The 19,067-nt window shown below is 38.3% G+C and overlaps 2 protein-coding genes across 7 annotated transcripts; one reads left to right on the plus strand and one right to left on the minus strand.

The window, feature by feature from the left end:
• Positions 1 to 1,270: 1,270 nt before the first annotated feature.
• si:ch211-114c12.2 (uncharacterized protein LOC336578 homolog) lies at positions 1,271 to 8,869 on the minus strand. Of its 3 annotated transcripts, none has more exons than XM_051109727.1 (10): positions 8,611 to 8,869; positions 7,571 to 7,627; positions 6,812 to 7,474; positions 5,819 to 6,457; positions 3,747 to 3,877; positions 3,527 to 3,620; positions 3,395 to 3,443; positions 3,191 to 3,265; positions 2,003 to 2,155; positions 1,271 to 1,883 (listed from the first exon to the last, which is right to left on the minus strand). In XM_051109727.1, the coding sequence occupies exons 2-9, from the start codon at positions 7,609 to 7,611 to the stop codon at positions 2,012 to 2,014; spliced, it is 1,836 nt and encodes a 611-aa protein (XP_050965684.1). In that variant the 5' UTR covers positions 7,612 to 7,627; positions 8,611 to 8,869; the 3' UTR covers positions 1,271 to 1,883; positions 2,003 to 2,011. The 3 variants fall into 3 exon arrangements, with proteins under 3 accessions (XP_050965684.1, XP_050965682.1, XP_050965683.1); XM_051109725.1 differs by having other exon boundaries at positions 7,571 to 7,631; positions 8,611 to 8,868; XM_051109726.1 differs by having other exon boundaries at positions 7,571 to 8,868.
• A 3,340-nt stretch (positions 8,870 to 12,209) lies between these two features.
• Positions 12,210 to 18,336, plus strand: capga (capping protein (actin filament), gelsolin-like a). 4 transcript variants are annotated; one of them, XM_051108922.1, is made up of 9 exons: positions 12,210 to 12,424; positions 13,874 to 14,099; positions 14,269 to 14,423; positions 16,053 to 16,214; positions 16,332 to 16,481; positions 17,350 to 17,436; positions 17,615 to 17,747; positions 17,829 to 17,920; positions 18,011 to 18,336. In XM_051108922.1, the coding sequence occupies exons 1-9, from the start codon at positions 12,314 to 12,316 to the stop codon at positions 18,074 to 18,076; spliced, it is 1,182 nt and encodes a 393-aa protein (XP_050964879.1). In that variant the 5' UTR covers positions 12,210 to 12,313; the 3' UTR covers positions 18,077 to 18,336. The 4 variants fall into 4 exon arrangements, with proteins under 4 accessions (XP_050964879.1, XP_050964878.1, XP_050964882.1 ...); XM_051108921.1 differs by having other exon boundaries at positions 12,211 to 12,424; positions 13,850 to 14,099; XM_051108925.1 differs by having other exon boundaries at positions 12,313 to 12,424; positions 13,903 to 14,099.
• The last annotated feature ends 731 nt before the right edge of the window (positions 18,337 to 19,067 follow it).

Genomic DNA, 19,067 nt, shown 5'->3' on the forward strand with positions numbered 1-19,067 from the left:
CATGACAATAATTGACCATTTTCAGCAGTATTTATCAGCAAATTATGCAAGTTTTGTTGGTTCAGCGGCATTGTTTACGTTCAGTGCCACCAACGGACTTTTCTCACATTTCTGGGTTTCTTATAGCGAAAGTCATCATAGTTGGGTAAAATCCGAGAGCAGTGAATGGGAGAGTACCACAAATATATATTTTGCATTCCCATTTGTTCAAATAACAAAAGAAAAACTTAACCATAATGTTTTTCATGACTTTAAAAATAAAAACAGAGAGACAGATATCAGCAGTCAGAAGAGAGAATGATGTCAAATTTACCGTCCCTCCCTTGCAGTAGCGTTAACTAGTTTTTTGTAACTTAATGAAAATGTGATATAATACCAAGTATAGTGTTATAAATGTACATACATTTAAAAAAAAAAAAATCAAAATCTGAAAAAATTTCAAGGATTTACGATGATGATGACCGTTAAAATGCATCATTAGTCTTGTCTATATGGTTGATTGATGACACGTCATGAAAACACTCTATAAACATAAACACCTGTAAAGATGCTTTTAAATAAAGGACATTATAAAAAGAACTATTCAAATAAAAATGGACCCACTCCTTTGAACACCAGATTTCAGAATTCAGAAAGGATATCAAGGTCTTAATCAGGCTTTACATTAATATTCACTTCAACAGTGTTATTTATCCATCAATGACCTAAGGCAGTGGTGCCCAATCCTGTTCCTCCAGATCTGCCTTCATGCAAAGTTCAGCTCCACCCCTAATCAAACACACCTGAACCAAATGAATATTTAATCTTTAGAAACACTTGGTTATTACAGATGGGAATGCCATATTGGAACAGGGTTGGCACTGAACTCAGCAGGAAGGTACTTCTCTAGGAACTGGATTGGGCACCTCTATATTATACAAAAAAGGCATTTAGTTTTGATAATGCTAAAGGAAATTAAATATCAGAATGTTGGATGACAGAAATATATAGGTTGGAAAGAACTGAGCACTAAACTGCTGAGATACCATGGCTAGATCAAATGAATCAGAAAGAAAGGGTTACAAATAAGTCTAAATTTTTGGTAGCTTTTCTGATTGACAGCATTCAAAAGCCTTAAAACCCAAGTCTACTCTCTCTCTTTGAAACTGAAGTACATTCAAGAAGTGAGGGAATCTGCACATAAACGTGGAGAGTCAAAGGTGTAAACAGAGGAAAATAAGCATTCTAAGTATTTGATAAGCAGCATAGTATTTGATTTCACACAGTGGAAAACACCTGACAATTCCAGTTTTATTCAAAGTGTCTGATTACAAAGAATGTACATGGTGTTTTTTTTGAGCTACACAAACAAAACTTTTCAGAGAAGTCATTTATCAACACACAGTGCTCAACTAAACACTCAAACTCAGTTGGTTTCATCAAATGAAAGCTATTCATCATACAGCGTTCTACATAGATCAGTTCACATGATATGAGTCTTTTAACAGTCACTTTCAAAAAGCAGCTATTCAGACACTGATGTACGATATAAACATAACATGTCGAAAAATCTAACCAAAGCTAAAAATCATATTTTCACAAAATTCTGGCAAACAGAGCGAATTTGTACAGGTTAAAGGTATATACAAAAAAAACACTAATCTCTATTTTTGAAACTCTAAAAACACAAATGCACAGAATTCAAGACTTTATCTCTAAAGCACACCAAAGAAGAAAAAAAAACAAACTACTATAGATGAAAAATAATACTTTGGTGATCTTTGAGTTTTTTTTTGTACAGAGATTAGTATAAACTGTTGTACAGCAGGAGATAAGGGAAGGTGAGCGGGGAAGGGAGCTGTAGAGAGGCTTTACAGTGGACGACTTGCCTCAGCATGTGTGATCTACAGAAAAATAACAGTAATGGACAATATAACAGTTAAGTGATTGAATATTCAACAATGATGAACAAATTCAGACAAGGAAAAATACATATCATTCTGGTGTGTGAAATTTAACTCACCATTTTGGGTCACCACCGGCGATAGCTAGTGGCTTGACGCTGATGGGGTACTTTATGCCTCAACGTCTGCAAGTTCTTGTACTTTGACATGATACTTTGACTCTTTTTGAAGACAGGCTTCTGATTGAAGGGTGGTCTTGGAATTAAAGTGCCCTTAGAAGACAGAAAATATTTTGGATTAATTAGAAATGTGCATGAAAAAACAACATAAGCCAAATAAAGACTAGACAGTTTATTAAAGTTATTACAGTTGAATAATAATCATGTGTTATAGAATTGTTCACTTCCAGACCAAAATTTAACAGATAGTTTACTCACCCCCTTTTCATCCAAGATGTTCATGTCTTTCTTCAGTTGTAAAGAAATTATGTTTTTTGAGGAAAACATTTCAGGATTTCTCTCCATATAGTGGACTTCTATGGTGCCCGTGAGTTTGAGCTTCCAAAATGCAGTTTACGATGCAGTTACGACGTAAACGATTGGTTATTTTCTAAAAAAAAAAATTCAATTACAATTTATAGACGACTTAACCTCAAATGCTGGTCTTGTCTAGGTCTGTGTAACTCTGTGTATTCCGGTTCATGACAGTTAGGGTAAGTTGAAAAACTACCATCTTATTTTTTTCTCCAACTTTAAAATCATCTTACACCACCGATTTTTTTGTAAAGGCCATTTGATGATCTTTGCACATTCAATTTGTAAACACTGGTTCGGTACTTTTGCAGCGATTTAGGATGAATTTGAAGAAGTTGAAGGAGAAAATGAGATAGGAGTTTTGAACCGGAATACACAAAGTTCATGCAGAGCTAGACAAGATGAGCATTTGAGGTTAAAAAGTATATAAATTGTAATTATTTTTTTAGAAAATAACCAATTGTTTCGCTAGATAAGACCCTTCTTTCTCGGCTGGGATTGTTTAGAGCCCTTTGAAGCTGCATTTGAACTGCATTTTGGAAGTTCAAACTCAAGGGCACTGTAGAAGTCCACATTTGGAGAGAAATCCTGAAACATTTTCCTCAAAAAACAATTTCTTTACGACTGAAGAAAAACCATCTTGGATGACAAGTGGGTGAGTAAATTATCTGTACATTTTTGTTCTGGAAGTGACCTTCTCCTTTAATGTTATCATCATTCAGTCTTGAGGACTGAACAATAATACTATTCAGTATATCAACAAGCACCACTTACCATCAGTGGTTTCCTAATGACTCCATCAGGGGCGGATCCCCTCTTCACTCCAGTAGTTGGGCGGAAATTAGGCCTCTGTGTGCAGAAGAACATATTTCATTGCAAACCACTATAACACGTGACTAACACATAGAAAAATGTGATATAAAAAAGAAATGCACCTGCAATGAGTAAAACAAATCAACATTTTAAGTCTTTAATTACCTGAAATGATCCAGGTTTCCTCAGGGTTTTTTCTGGACTTCCAGAAGACCTACAAATTATAAAGGGTTGCATTTAGTTAAATAGTTAAGATTCAGCAACTGTAAGAGACCAGGAATACAGCTCCTTATTTACCGTCTTTCTTTCTGTTCCTGTGAAGAGCTAGTAGGACTTTGTAGCTTGGTGAAACGTTCATTCAGTGTTAAATTTCCATGAGATTCTGATTCATCTGGAAGATTGAGAATATTAAGAACACACACACAAAAAAAAAAAAAAAAAAAAAAAAAAAAAAAGTTACAAAAGTTGCAAGCAAAAACTTGATACTAAATTATTTGCAAATTATTCAGACTTTTACCAGATTTGTTCTTGGGTGCCTTATTCCTCCAGGGTGCATTGTTCTTAGGGCTAGTACTGGGTTTGTGCCCTGCTTCCCAATGAGAAACCACAACAAGATCACGTGAAAGTCGTCTGTCTATTGGTGAAGAGCTGAAAAGAAAGTCAACGAGGCGTTTTAACAAGTGATCCACATCATCCGGGCACTTCAGCAATAAATTCTAAACATCAACAAGCATTCAAGAAAAACCAGAAGGCATGCACAAATGTTATCTGATTTCAAAGTTGTGCCTTGTGAACTGAGGAGAGAAATGTTGCATTTCAAACTAAATTACTCAAACATTCACAGTCCTCAAGAACCCAATTGTACTGTTGCAAATGCAGAAGGACCAATGATGGATTACTACTTGGGTACTTACAGCAAAGCAAGCCCATCATCTCCATGCTTCAGTTTGAATTGGTAGATTAATTTTCCCTGATTCACCTTGGCCTTTAGCAGCCTTCCTTTCACTAACGTGAATAACCGATATTGGCAGATTGAATGAGTGGACTGAAGAACGCCGTGTTGGAATCGTGTTACGCTCCAAAAAGTGAACATACTGGCATGCGAACGCTTCCTTTTTATCCAGACTTGACAAGCCAAACACATTCCTCTCAACCTATCCTTTCATATTGGATTAGATGTCTTCTGGAGACCGCAAATGCTGCTTCTTGCTGGAACACGCATTTTATGGTATAAATGGTGATTCGCAGCTTTGGATTCTGCGATGGCATTGAGGTAACGTTTCGCTGAGAGGATCTTCTGATTTCTCTAGAATTTGTTGGCCAGTTTTCCTTGATTAAACTGCAGAACCTTCAAATTACATGGTTTGTGGAAAGACATTCATCAACTTCTTTGCATAGGTATATCCATCTTCACTTAACAGATTTGGAACTAAAATTGCTTGGATAGTTCTTCAGTTGCAGAACTTCCATTGAGGGTGACTATGAATTATTGGTTGATATTCTGGCATCAGGTCTTATCTTCAGCACTTCTGCCATTTCAGTCAGTGGGTTGGTTGTATAATAACGATCCCTGCTTGTCATCAGTGCTGCAATGCCAAGGATATGAGGCATTTAAGAGCCTAAATCTTTCACAAATATCACCCATGTAATGATAAAGGACTGTAGTTTCACAGGAGCGATGTGACAAATGAGAATGCTTTTTGATCTGTTGTAGAAGAAAGTGCATGCAAGTCTTCTTTCTCACAGTAGTTTTCACATGACGAGGCCTCCTCTTGGGTACAGTTTCAAGGCATTCCTGAGGTTATTGGACATGGAGTTTCATTCTTTTGACCATGATCATCTGATCCGGTGCTGACCAAATCTCACATTATTCTATTAAGGAATTGTACACGGTGACTCATTTAAAGGAGTGCTTTCTCTTCTTGCAAACAAATCTGCTTTCCGTAGAGTTGATGTTTCTTCATCCAGCCAATCATGCAAGTTCTTCAAAGGGAACAATATCAAAATGTCTAAATATTTTAACCGTAGAAACGAAATCTGGCTGTGAAACATTCTTGTCCATGAAATCCATTCACGTTTCCATTTTCCAAGACGTCCTACGCTATATCCGTAAGGCGTAGACATGACAGATTGAATTTTGCTGTTACCGCAGTTAGTTGCATAATGAGGCAGGGCATCCTTCTGCAAACACTTAAGATTAAGGCTTAAAAACCATTTCCCTCCCTGGAAGACATTTTAAACATCTCTTCTGAGTCAAAGTCGATCTGGATGCATCATTGCGGGACAAACAGCATTTGACTTTTGGAACAAAAAAGGACTGCGATTGTGAAACTTTTGAAAGACCACTTGCTTATCTCTTATCACATTCTCTTGACAAGGACAGAGGTATTCTGGACAACGACAGGAATAACATCAAACTGTTGTCAATAATGAGGAGGAAAACAGGTATGATTTTCATTTTTCTCTCCTCATCCATCTCATCTGACAAGGTGACACCCCTTTGATGAAAGTTGTGCCATTGAAAAACAGGAAGCTTGACCTTCTAAACATCACGCGCCCATTGCCACATTGTGAGGGGTGATACCATACCTGTGTGCGCTCACAGAGCGACGGGATTCCACCTTTGTTTCGGAGTCCCTCTCAGGCTCTGCAGTCTTGGAGTCTGTGTTGGGGGATGACTCTCTGGACGAAGGCATCTTTTTGAGTGATAACTTGCGCAGTGGGACTCCCGGGGAATCTTTGCCGTTCTTTGGCGAAGACTGAGGCTTGGGCTTCTGGACTCTGTCCGAGATTCTTGGCCTCGGTGGAGGCAGCTTGAACCGGGCCACTGACTCCGCTCTAAACTTCCGTGCCTTTAGGAGTCGACTCTTATCTTGAAGTGACAAACCACGACCTCTGAAGCCCCTGATAGGAAGAGGCCTGACTGACAATTCCCTGCGGAAGCGCTTTGGCGGCCCGTGGTCCATACCGCTTGATGACGGTGGCCGTCTGAAATCATGACTCTTCCTCTTCATTGGCCGCCCGATGGGCCTTTCCTGAGGTCGCAAAGGCGGATATGGTCTGAGCGATGAGCCTGGTGGTGGTGGGCCTGGTCTTCGTGCCGGTGATCTGTAAGGGGGCCGACCATGTGGGCTTCCCCCTCCTCCTTGTGCCCATTCCATGCCGGGACGCCGGGACTCCCTTCCTAGCTCTCCATGCGGTGCACGCTGATCTCTCTCTGCAGACCACCTACATATCCATTACAAACAATACAAACATGTTGGTTATAATGCCAGTTTGTGCTGCTCTTGTGGAAGCTCTTAACTTCTATCAATTTAGATCCAGCCCCAGGCTGCTGAATGCCATATCACTTCTTTGCCAGTATAACTTTAAGGGGAAATAGCCTCAAATGGTTTAACATTTTCTTCAGACAGACTGGTTCACTTTATGGGCTTTATCATTAGATCCTGCGGTACTTTACACTGACAGAAAGCTGTAGGAAGCTGGGATTTACTCTCACCACCCTGCAGTGTACTGGACTTTGCATTCTAACACATAACTGTATATTTACTTTACCCAGCCTGCACAGCTTCATTCTTGTACCTCTCTGGATATGAACTCCTTCCATGAAACTCTCTGGGTTTTCGTTGAGGTGGGCCAGAGAGCCTCGAATCCCCACCAGGGGGGTGAGGGTAACCTCCTGGGCCATTCCAGTGGTGCCCGCCAAGGTTTGGTCGGCCAAAGGGCCTGTCTCGAGGTGAGGGGCACCAGCTCCTGTCATGCTCCTGAGGGCTTGGGCGTCGCTGCGGACCCCTAAAGGAACTATGTGGCGAAAGAATCCGTCTGTCTGACGGAGGGCCGTGGAAATGGCGAGATGGAGATGTGTGGCTATGGTGGTTTTCGTGGAAAAGTGGTGCTCTGTGGCTAGGCGGTCCATGCATAGGACCATGCGGGGACTGCCTGTGCTGGACTGGGGGAGGGCGGCTTGAGCGGGGTGGAGAAGGCCTCCTGCGGCCCCGCTGTGAATCCTGTGAGCTGGGATACGGATGGAAGTTATCCTGATTCTGCATCCAGTGTCCATGTGGTCGCTCTCTGCGTTCACCCATGAGTGAAGGCCTCTTGGGGTATGGCTGGGGTCCACTGTTGTTGTTATCTCTCCAACTTGGTGGGGCTTTTCCAGGAGGTCCTCTGAAACCTCTCTGGCTTCTTGAAGGGGGGCCAAATCGCCCTTCATGATTCATGCTGCTGTAGTTGTCTGAGAAAGGCCTGTATTAAAAACAAATGTAAATTTTAAACCTCAATGATACTGACTGTAATGCAGATATATCAGAACTAAACACGACATCTACAGCATTGTTGTACCTGTGTTTGGAACGAGGCGATCCTGAGTGTGGTCTCACCATTTTTCAGCTTTTAAACCTATCTTTAGTGAAATAAAGATATTAAAATGTTACTCTTCCATACCATTTACATTAATGACAAAACAGGACTGACAGCAAAACAAAAGAGAGCACTTCTAAAATCTGAAAGTAAAAGTAAGATTGCAGTGCAGTGCCAACAAGTTCCGGTATTACTCCTTGCATAACAAACCTAGGAAATAAAAAAAATGAAAGCCATGTAATCGATCTCAGCATGTGTAATACATGCCGATCTTAAATAATGATCAAAAGCTACGTTACACTCTTTCCCAGAGCCATTTTGAATGGGTTTGATTAAAAAAAAGCTGTCTTTTTGTAGTTTAGAAAATATATTTTAAAAACCCTTTAAACATATACTAGTAAAGCATGTGGGGTCTAACCTGATCAATGCGTTTAAATCGAGATTCACACGACACACTACAAAGAATCGAAATAAAAACACTGAACGCGGTTTCATCACATGATACTTTGCCCTGGCAGTCGTGCTCCAGGGACAAACAATCAAATGAATACTCAAAATGCAATGTTTTAGTAGTTTCACATAACATGCTGAAATAAAGGGTCGTATTTAATTCAATTATGTACGAAATAATGCAAATTAAGACGAAGTCGACGACACCACATTCCTGGCCTACGTTACATGAACGCGTGTTTGAGGCCTGACAAGGCCGTGAGTTTCACATTCAGAAGGTTAATTCAAAACAAATATAATAACACGATTCACTGGTAATACCGCATGTGTAATACATAACTAAAGTTTTAAAACAACACTTGCAATTGTAAGTTGAATACAAAAACACATCGAAGTTGACGCTAACAGCGTCTTCCGCTTTCAACCCCAACGCGAAACTACGACAAAGCGAAAACACTTTAAATCACAGTTCAAATAACATCACGCAAGAGTATTAGTTATCACTTTTTCAAAGTTCAAATGTATACAGTTCTTATTTAGACAAAGTTAACCGGCTGATATTTTTGACATACCCAAGGTTGTCCGATACGAAAACAGATACCCAAATCTAGATCATCAGCAAACGCTTAGCCGTGAAAGCTAACAAACGTCTTCCGTTATACGTCGTTCCACATCTGACCGAGGATAAACCGTATATGCTTTCAAAATTACAAAAATCCGTCGCTTTCGTCGTTACATCGAAGCCGTTCCGTCGAGGAAAAACGAGCTGTCTGTGAAATTACATTCAGACGAACCGAACAGCTGCAGCCGTGACGTCACCGGAGGGGGCGCGTTCACGTCGAAACAGGAACTGACTGGATGAATCTTGACTGCGCCCATGTTGTTGCTTTGCTTTGTTAGCATTTTATATAATTTTGTAAACATATTATTTGTTTATTATATTTATTCATTCAAAAATAATGATTTTGTGGGGGAAAGGATACAAATATCGTAATAAAGCTGATACAGCACAAAAAGGCATAGTGATTATACAGTTGTCACTCGCTGCTCAAGACTGAAACCTTTTCTGTCTGTCAATGCCATAAAAGCCAAACCAATTTTTCATATAAGAAACGTCTTTTTGTCTTTGTTATCCCAGACCAACCTGTAAATTACTCGGTTGAAATATGATTACATGCACACATTACACAGTCCTAGGCCTAGAGGTTGCTATTTGACTACACTACATTGACTATGGAATATGTGGTATGATGATATACTGTTGAAAGATACAAAAATGATGTGAACAATTTAGTAAGTGAAAATGAAATTTAAATAACTTTCTTGTCTCTGTGTGTTGCATAATTTAAAGGGTTAGTTCACCCAAAAAAAGAAAATTCTGTCATCATTTAGTCAACATTATAACATTCCAAACCTGTAAGACTTGTTAATATTTGAAAGAGGAATTAAGATATTTTTATTGACTTTTCTGTAGTTGTGGTATACATTGAAAAGTGAATTTGAACCATTTTTGACTTGTGTGGGCCTCAAGATAAGAGAAAATGAAGCAGAAGTACAACTCTTATGTATAATCTTAAGTAGTTTCAGAATATTTTCTATCATTTTAAATGATCAGAATGTATCTATGACCAAGCGTTCTAAAAAATATGGCTTCTTAGAAAAAATTGTTCCCGTGGCTCAATTTCCCCTAGGTTAGGGGTCAGTTGATCTGAGTCAGCGGGTAAGATGCACCATCTGGGTGTAAACTGTTTATCTAACTGAATCTGAATCAAACCCATGTTAAATTTTAGAGACAATTTACCTCTTTTAAAAACTAATTTAATAATCAAATTTCCTTTTACAAAACAGTCACAGACTATTTATTTTCTTAAAGTTTAACTTAAACAACAAGTTTGAAAGTTTAAATTTCTATCTTTAACTGTTTGCTTTTCTGAAACAATATGTTGAACAGTAAAATTTTAACTATCCCAAAAACAGACTAAACAGAGAGTTTGTTGAGTACAATTAAATAAAAACTGAATTAGAATTAAGGAATAAATGTCTCTAAAACTAATAAACATTTTAGTCAAAAGATTCTTGGCATGGTATCCTTTCTGCAATGTTGAACAGGCCATTAGGGACTACAAGTGGAAAAATATATCTGAGTGTAAGATACAGAGGGGGTGGTCAACTTACCCACTGGCTCTACTTACCCCACTCTTCCCTACTGTATATATAAGCACACACTACGCTCTATCCCAGAGCCATTTAAATTGTTTTATTAAAAATTGCCTTTTTTTAGTTTAGAAAATATATTTTAAAAACCCTTTTAACAAATACTTGTATAACCTGATCAATGCATTTACAGTGCCTTGCGGAAGTATTCATACCCCTTAATTTTTTTCATGTTTTGTTATGTTGCTGCCTTACATTAAACTGCTTTAAATTACTTTTTTTCCACATCAGTCTACACTCCACACACCATAATAGCAAAGTCAAAAACAAAAAAAAAAAAAAAAAAAAACAAAAAAAAAAAAAAAACAGGTTTTTAACTCCAAATTTATTAAAAATAAAAAAGCTTAAATTATTCTATTGCATAAGTATTCATTCCCTTATCTGGGACAGTTAAAAAATTCTGCTGCATTGAAGGTTCACAGAAGCATGTAGTCTCTTAGTCTGTTACCCTTAATGGAAGAAGTTTGGAACAACCAGAACTCTTCCTAGAGCTGAGCAATTGATGGAGAAGGGCTTTGGTTAGACTGGTGACCAAGAACCTGATGGTCACTCTAGTTGAGCTCCGTGAACCTGCAGAAGGACAAACATTACTGCAACACTCCACCAATCCGGTCTTTATGGTGGTGTGGCCAAACTCTAAAAGTAAAGTGTGCTGGTAGCACGTGGGGCAGTTTTTCAGCAGCAGGGACTGAAGGACTCGTCAGAGTAGAAGGAAAGCTCAACACAGCACAATATAGAGATAATGAAAGCCTTAATGAAAACCTAGTCCAGAGCATTCAGAACCTCAGACTGGGCAGAGGGTTCACCTTCTAACAGGACAATGACCCAAAGCACACAACAAGAGTGGCTTATAGACAACTCTGTGAATGTCCTTGAGTGGCCCATCCACAGCCTGGGCTTGAACCCAATCAAATATTTCTGGAGAAACCTAAAAAAGCCCCCATTCAACATGACAGAGCTTGAGAAGTGAAGAGGTGAGGAGCAGAATGGCAGATAATTGCCAAATGCTGATATGCAAAATTTGTCACATCATACCTAAAAAGACTAGAGGCTGTAAAGATGCTTCAGGTAAATACCGAGTTAAGGGTATGAATACTTGTGCAATGTACTTATTTCAGGTTTTTTATTTTTAATAAATTTACAAAGTTGTGACAATTCTGTTTTTGCTTTGACATGGTGTATGGAGTGTAGATTGATGTGGAAAAAAGTAATTTAAAGCAGTTTAAAATAAGGCAGCAACATAAAATGTGAAACAAAATGAAGGGGTATGAATACTTTTGCAATGCACTGTATATCAAGATTATCACACAACACACTAATATACGCGTATATATATATATATATACATATATATTCTGTTATATTCTGTTTTTTTTTTCAAAGAGCTACGAAGCCTAAACTAGTGACTTCCGGTTGTTCACACCTTCTTTCTTACAGTAAATGCCATAAACACGCTCACTTTTGAACAGTTTCACAGTTAAAGGGTTGTTTTGCTTAAGTACGTACAAATAGACCTGTCAAAACTCTCACTACAAAAACCTCAGTGTACCCATCCAACAGACAATAATGAATAATGATGGAAACCACCTCCATTATAAATGAGAAATCAGACTTTTATCCTCACTTCGCATTGCCATATGCTACGCTGACAGATCTCAGATAGGAATCTTAAGCCTGTGTTCTTTACTACATATCAGCTCACATGACATTTTTGGATGAAGTGAACCATAAAAATACTGTTCAATGGGTTACATTTTCAGACGTTGGTCTTTTGACTTTGTCTTTTAACTTTTCACTTCTCTTGCCCTTTGTCTCTCACTCTTATGATAAATGACACAGGAACAGCATCAACTAAAGGATGTATTGCTTGTGTAGTCAAAAAGAGATGTGTTTGCATACAGTGTGTTTGCAACAGATGTGAGATGCTGATGATCAGACTTTCCCTGCGGCTAATCATTTGGTGAACAAGCTTTTGTCTTCTAACCAAGAGCTGCACACAGTCAATGCCTCAATAACTGTGGTGGCCTTTGTAAGTTACTGAGGGGGAAATGGCAGGAAGTTATGAAGCAAGTCAGTCAACTATATATGCAGCAAAGGCGATTGCTCACGCAGCTGTTGCATTTAAGAACCGTCTGGAGCTGGACTGACATCAACAAAGACTATTACATTAAGGTAGGAAATTGGCAGATAATACAATTTTATATTGTGGCTCTTTAAATCATAATTGAAACATAACTTAAAAATACAGAGAGAGACAGAGAGAGAATATTATATATATTATGATGAGAATATTACATATATATATATATATAATATATATATACTTCTATGTTAACATATTTCAAAGAATATTCAATTCGCTTTACTACTTTTACAGAAAAAGAGTACAATGTGTCTTTTTAATACTTTAATTATTTTTAATACTTGTCTTCTGTATATATGACAATTTTAAAGTTCTTTTACCATCATAAAATGATTCACATTCTGTGTTCTGTTTGTTTTAATTTAGGAACTGAATTTGAATTTATGAAAGAATTTTCAGTTTAGTTGGTGGTGGAAAAAATAGTGAAGTAATAACTGTTGGTTGCGATTTCGTAGAATTCTGATTTGCTATTTATACATATGAAAGTTATAGGGAAGTGAAAGAAGCAGGTGTTAGCAGACATCAAAGTGAGTGTGCGACCACTTTACCATCTGCTATACCAACATGACACAATCTCAAATTTACACACATAATTATTCAAGTGGAAACCTAGATTGTCAACTCATTCTCAAGATGGTTGATGCGGAGATGGTGATTGTGTAAACTTTTAGATATTTTAAAATCGATCATGAGACCCGTCAAAAGGCGACGCGTCACTCTCATGTGGTTTATTTCTGTTTGTGACCTCACATCTGACTGCTTAATGCGATTAAGTAATCACTGTAAACGCAGTGACTAGGGGACAACTTGCTCTGTTGATCTGTCTATCTGTCTTTGGTGAGCGTGGCTGGGTGTATGTAAGCTGTGTGTCTTGTATGGCTGCGCAACAGTTGGCCTTATGAATTATTTGTGTGGCACAATTTCATCTCATTTTACAGCTCTATTATATGTGATCTCTCTGCTCTCACCTCCCACCAGCCTTCCCATTGTGCATCTCTAATGGAGCATGCAATCCCGTGCTCTGCTTCCATATCTGACCCCTGACCTTCAAGGTCCCCGCCTTTACTGTCTAGATCAGGCTAACTCCATCAAACCTCCTCGATCTCACTATCTACTGCTCTTTCTCTCCCATCACTTCCCATATTTCCACTTTCTGTTTCCTTTATTCCCATTTTCTCTTTTTCCAAACCATTCTTCTTGCTTTCTCTCTCTCTCATTGTATTTATCTTATATTTAAACATGCTATAATTCTCTGTTTGGATTGAATTGCTTCTACAATATCCATCATATTTCACTATAATACTTGATATTTCCTTCCCTGTTTCTCGTTTTCCTCATACATAGGCTCTCTTCTTTCTCTCTCTCTCATCCACTCTCGCTTTCTCCTCGGTTCATTCCCCCTTTTCTTATCTTACCTCCTCCTCTCTTCACTTGTTGACTTTCTCATAACGCAGCCCCCGACCTCTACGTGCACACAGACTCCTCACTCCTTCGTTCCCCCCATCAGCATGATGCTTAATCTGCGGGCGGCACAGAGCCAGTTTTCCCATGAAGTTCGAGAGCCAGGGCTGTGGGTCTGGAGGGTTGAGAAGATGAAGGCCGTGCTCCTTGATCCATCGCAGAGGGGAATCTTCTACAACGGAGATGCATATATTGTACTCAGCAACCGTGGAAAGGATGGAAATGACCTGCACATGTGGATGGGTGTGTATTGTCTGTTTATGCATGTATGTAAATGTAGAACAACCTTTGCAGGTGCAGACTGAGAACTGTTCAAATATTTCTGGTAAATGAATGATGGGAAAAAATGTATTAAAAGGTTTCTGTAGATTTTGCATTTTCTCTTACTGTTGGCTTTCCTTCGCCGATCAAGGTGAGAAGTCGTCCCGGGATGAGCAGGGTGCTTGTGCCATGCTTGCCACTCAACTGGACAGCTTCTTGGGAGGAGAGCCAGTACAACACCGACAGGTGCAAGGATACGAGTCACCGGAGTTCATGCGACTCTTCCCTAAAGGAGTCAGCTACAAGGTGAGGGAAAAGGGACAGCAATAGAATTTAGTATTGTATTCAACAGGTGTGCATTAAATTGATCAACATTCATATTTCAATAAATGCTGTTCTTTTGAATTTTCTATTAGTCAAGGAGTTTTTTCTAGGCTTGATTGTGTTTATGGAGTGCAGTCTAACATGTGTTAATGCTTCATTTAAAAAACACACACGCACATAATTTTTCACATTATTCTACACCGTTCTGTCCCTTCTCTGATAAACGATCGGATCATTTCCGGGTTTTGTGAAGCCCTCCCTCAGAAATACACAATGGGCTTAGATTGGTTAGCTGGCCCAGTGTGTTGTGATTTGCTAAACCGCTAGAGCGTGTTCATAAACGTCACGCCCCTCACATGCAATCCGGTTGTATTGTAAACAACTGTTTTCATCTTTGATCACAATATGAAATGTTTGCCCTTGAGCACTATATCAGCATATCTGTATGATTTCTGAAGAATCATGTGACTTTTAAGACTGGAGTAATGGCTTTGGTTTATCTAACTGACTGAAGTACAAAGAAATAAAATCCAGTGTTTTGAGTGGCCAACTTTTAATTTTATTTTGTAAATATAACCCAATTTTTATTTTCATGGCTGTTGCACACTCCAAAAAAGTTGGGACAGAGGCAAAATAAAAGTGAAAATGTTATAGAATATACATATGAAACTGTTTTGAAGCAGTTCACAGTAAGCTGGTAGAATGGAAATAGGTGAGGATATCATGTTCGGGTATAAAAGGAGCATTTCAGTCTTTGCAAGCAAGTTGGATCATGTCTCATCACTTGGTGCCAAATTTCATGACAAAAGTGTCAAACAAATTAAAATTCACATTTCTTAATAGAAAATCACAAAGAATTTAGGTCTTTCACCAACTACCACACATATTATTGTGAAAAGATTCAGAGAATACAGAGAAATGTCAGTCTGTGTATGGCAAGACACCTCAGGTGAATGTGCATGACCTTTGAGTCCTCAGATGACATTGCACAAGAAATGCCAGGTTTCATTCTACATGTGTGGTTTTGTAGACACAGACTGAATGTGTTAGACTGGCCTGCCTGCAGTCCAGATCTGTCTTCTTTTGAAAATGTATGACCAGTCATGTAAAGGAGAATCAGACAACGACGATCACAGACTGCTGAGCCTCTGAAGTCTTTTATCATGCCAGATTGGACAACAATTTAGCTTGAAGTATTAGTATCCTCAATTCCTAAACAATTAAACACTGTAATTAAAAGGAAAGTTGATGTGGTACAGTGTTAAACATACAGCTTTTTTTTGGAGTGTGATGCAGCTATGAAAATCAAATTTGGTTATATTTACAAAATAAAATTAAAAGTTGGCCACTGAAAACATTGGAAATGTTTCTTTGTACTTTAGGTTAAAGAGAATAAACAGATAACATATTCTTGATTTTGTGGCATTTTACGAAACATCCCATCTTTTCTGGAATTGGGGTTGTATATTCAAGTATTGTAGGAATATTTGACAATATTACTGTTTTTATTACATTTCTGATCAATGAAATGCAGACTTGGTGAGTGTAAAAGAAAATTTTGACCATTAGTGTATGTTCAAAAAATGTACCTGGTTTCTTTACCTGTCTCAGGAAGGTGGGGTGGAGTCTGGATTTAAAAGTGCCAGGTCTAGGGTTGGCCCCGTTACTCATCTATACCAAGTCAAAGGAAAGAAAAACATCCGTGCAAGAGAGGTGGAGCTTGGCTGGGGGAGCTTCAACAAGGGTGACTGTTTTATACTGGACCTTGGGGAGGTGTGTATCTCAAAAAAGTTGTTTTTGTCTGTCATTGTGCTGATGTGTTATTTTAGCTGAACAAACATGGACAATCATTTGACGTTATCATGCAAATGCATGTGTGTTTATGTTCAGACTATAGTCGCATGGAGCGGTTCCAAAGCCAATATGTTTGAGCGACAGAAGGTGCGTGAGATAGCAATGCTGATCAGAGACACCGAGAGAAATGGCAAAGCTCACATCATCGATGTGACAGAGGGAGAGGAACCACTGGAGATGGTTCAGGTACATCTCCAATACACTGAAGATGCTTCTTGGATCATGCTGGATAACATGATCATCAGTTTCAAGTTCAGCTGAAATGCTACTTTCTTTAAAGAAATAAAAATTTCCTGATAATTTACTCACCCCCATGTCATCCAAAATGTTCATGTCTTTATTTTTCTCAGTCGAAAAGAAATTAAGTTTTTTGAGGAAAACATTCCAGAATTTTTCTCCATATAGTGGACTTCAATGGTTGAAGTCTGCCAATGGGTTAAAGGTCCAAATTGCAGTTTCAATGCAGCTTCAAAGGGCTCTACACGATCCCAGCCATGGAATAACAGTCCTACCTAGCGAAACAATCGGTCGTTTTCTAAGAAAAATCCAAAGTCTTGCAATAGCTTGACCTCATGCACTATATAATCACGCACATGTGAAGTAGATGGAAGTACCAACCCAAAGTTTACAAAGTGAACGTGCAAAAAAAGTCAAATGGCCTTTATAAAAAAAGATTTTTAGGTTATAGGAGAAAATGAGATGGAGTTTTTCACCCTAAACTAACTTTTATAACCAAAGTATGCATACAAAGAACTAACCGCGCATACCTTTTCCAACATAATTACGTAATACATGAAGACTCGCATTGCTGAGCTAGAGCAAGATGAGCATTTGTGGTTAAAAAGTATATATTTTTTTAGAAAATGGTTTCACTAGACAAGACCCTTATTCCTCGATTGGGATCGTGTAGAGCCCTTTGAAGCTGCACTGAAACTAGAAAATTAGAAATTAGAAAAATTTACTTTCACTGGTGAATGTATACCTACTTTGTATGCATAGGTTTATGCAAAAATGGGTTGGAAATGTTAACATCATCTCTATTTTTATTTAAAAGGCACTTGGTCCAATCCCAGCTCTGAAGGACAGCTCAACAGAGGAAGATACTGAAGCAGACATCACTAATTCTGCTTCCCTTTACAAGGTCAACTCTCTCTCCTTTACAGTGCAATGTGCCTTATTTAACCTTTTTTTAATCAAACTGTTTGACTATCCATAAATTGGTAAATCAAATAGAACCTGTTGCTGTTTGAAGGCGAAAAATGTTATAGGGAAAATAATAATTCACATTAGAGATAAATCTCTGAATTATTCTCTCTCAGGTGTCTAATGCTACAGGCGAAATGACCTTGACAAAACTGTGTGCCAAAGGCCCTTTTGCTCAAGAGTTGCTGGAGAAAGATGACTGCTTCATCCTGGACAATGGATCTAATGGGAAGATCTACGTTTGGAAAGGTGATCGTGTATATTTGTTCATCTTTGTGTGTTTAGCAAATCATAATTTTTCATTTATTGACTTTCTCTATTGATGCACAGGTAATGGAGCCAATGCAGAGGAGAAGAGAGTTGCCCTGAAGGTGGCAGATGAGTTTATTACAGAAATGAACTATCCCAGGATGAGAACACAGGTACAATAACTAGCATCTCATGGTTTCATTTTCATTCCTGTGCAGAACTTTGATTTGTTTTACCAGTCACGCACATTTTTGTGTCCTTAGGTGGAAATTCTCCCACAGGGGCGAGAGTCTGTCCTCTTCAAACAGTTCTTCAAGAGCTGGAGTTAAACACACACATATAGGATGTATGTAAAAAGTGATACTCATTTTGTATAATCACACAACATACTAGCTTAGCTTATGAGTTGCAACTCTTTGCTGTTAGCCAAAACATTGCTTGTTTGATCCCAGATATTGTGAAGGCTGGGATGATTGTCATTTTTATTCAGGAACTGCCTATTTAAGAAATATAAATAAAAATAACTCCATGTGAAATGTTGATTCATTTTCTGTCACATGCACTATCCTTTGCATTAATATAAAATACCTGTATACAACCTACAGTAGTGGTCTGTTGTTGTTTTAAGATGTATTCTGGACATTTTTGCCTTTATTATAAGTAACTAGACAGAAAGCAAAGTGGGAGAGAGAGAGGGAGACGTAACCAGGAAATATCCACGAGGCAGGACTTAAACTCGGGACACCCTAAGCACAACGACGCTGTATGCACGCAATGACATGACGTCAGTTAACCTTTGTTATATCATATACTGAGCCTTAAATTGGCACAATATCAAATGCATGGACAAAGACATGCTGTCTTAATGCTTATGTAATCACTTTGAGTGATGCATTCATGGCCTTCAGTGTGATCGTCTTTTATCTTGCAGATACGTGCCAAGATAAAGGACGAGCCAGCATATTAATCTAAAACTAAAACCTCCACAAACAACCAAGGCTTAACCAAGTTAGGCAACTGCAAGCCAAAAAGTGATGTTTTTAATCAGTCATTCTTCCATCATATTTTTAAAATTAAGTTTAAAAATGGGTCTACAAAAAGGTTTGGAGCATTATGGACGTCTTAAAGAATCATTAAACACTCTCATAACTATTTTTTAACTGTTCTCACTAAGACGTATTATCTTACAGACATGTTTGAAATGCATGTTCAGGATGTATTTTTATCAGGTTACTTCATGATTTCAAATGAAACTGTAATTGCCTACAGGATGTGAACGGGTTCACGCGATTCATTTCTGTTTTTGGCTTAGACCGAACG

This window comes from Labeo rohita, chromosome 5, assembly GCF_022985175.1.
Source record: "Labeo rohita strain BAU-BD-2019 chromosome 5, IGBB_LRoh.1.0, whole genome shotgun sequence".
Taxonomy (NCBI): domain Eukaryota; kingdom Metazoa; phylum Chordata; class Actinopteri; order Cypriniformes; family Cyprinidae; genus Labeo; species Labeo rohita.

What these genes read in the sequence shown, in the direction of transcription:
- capga (XM_051108921.1), top strand. Translation starts at nt 12,314, where the DNA reads ATGAAGCAAGTCAGTCAACTATATATGCAGCAAAGGCGATTGCTCACG. An exon ending in TTATACTGGACCTTGGGGAG is followed by an intron (nt 16,215 to 16,331) that starts GTGTGTATCTCA and finishes GTTTATGTTCAG; the next exon opens with ACTATAGTCGCATGGAGCGG. An exon ending in GAAGATCTACGTTTGGAAAG is followed by an intron (nt 17,748 to 17,828) that starts GTGATCGTGTAT and finishes ATTGATGCACAG; the next exon opens with GTAATGGAGCCAATGCAGAG.
- si:ch211-114c12.2 (XM_051109727.1), bottom strand. Translation starts at nt 7,611, where the DNA reads ATGGTGAGACCACACTCAGGATCGCCTCGTTCCAAACACAG. An exon ending in CAGGAACAGAAAGAAAGACG is followed by an intron (nt 3,444 to 3,526) that starts GTAAATAAGGAG and finishes TATAATTTGTAG; the next exon opens with GTCTTCTGGAAGTCCAGAAA. An exon ending in TCATTAGGAAACCACTGATG is followed by an intron (nt 2,156 to 3,190) that starts GTAAGTGGTGCT and finishes CTGTCTTCTAAG; the next exon opens with GGCACTTTAATTCCAAGACC.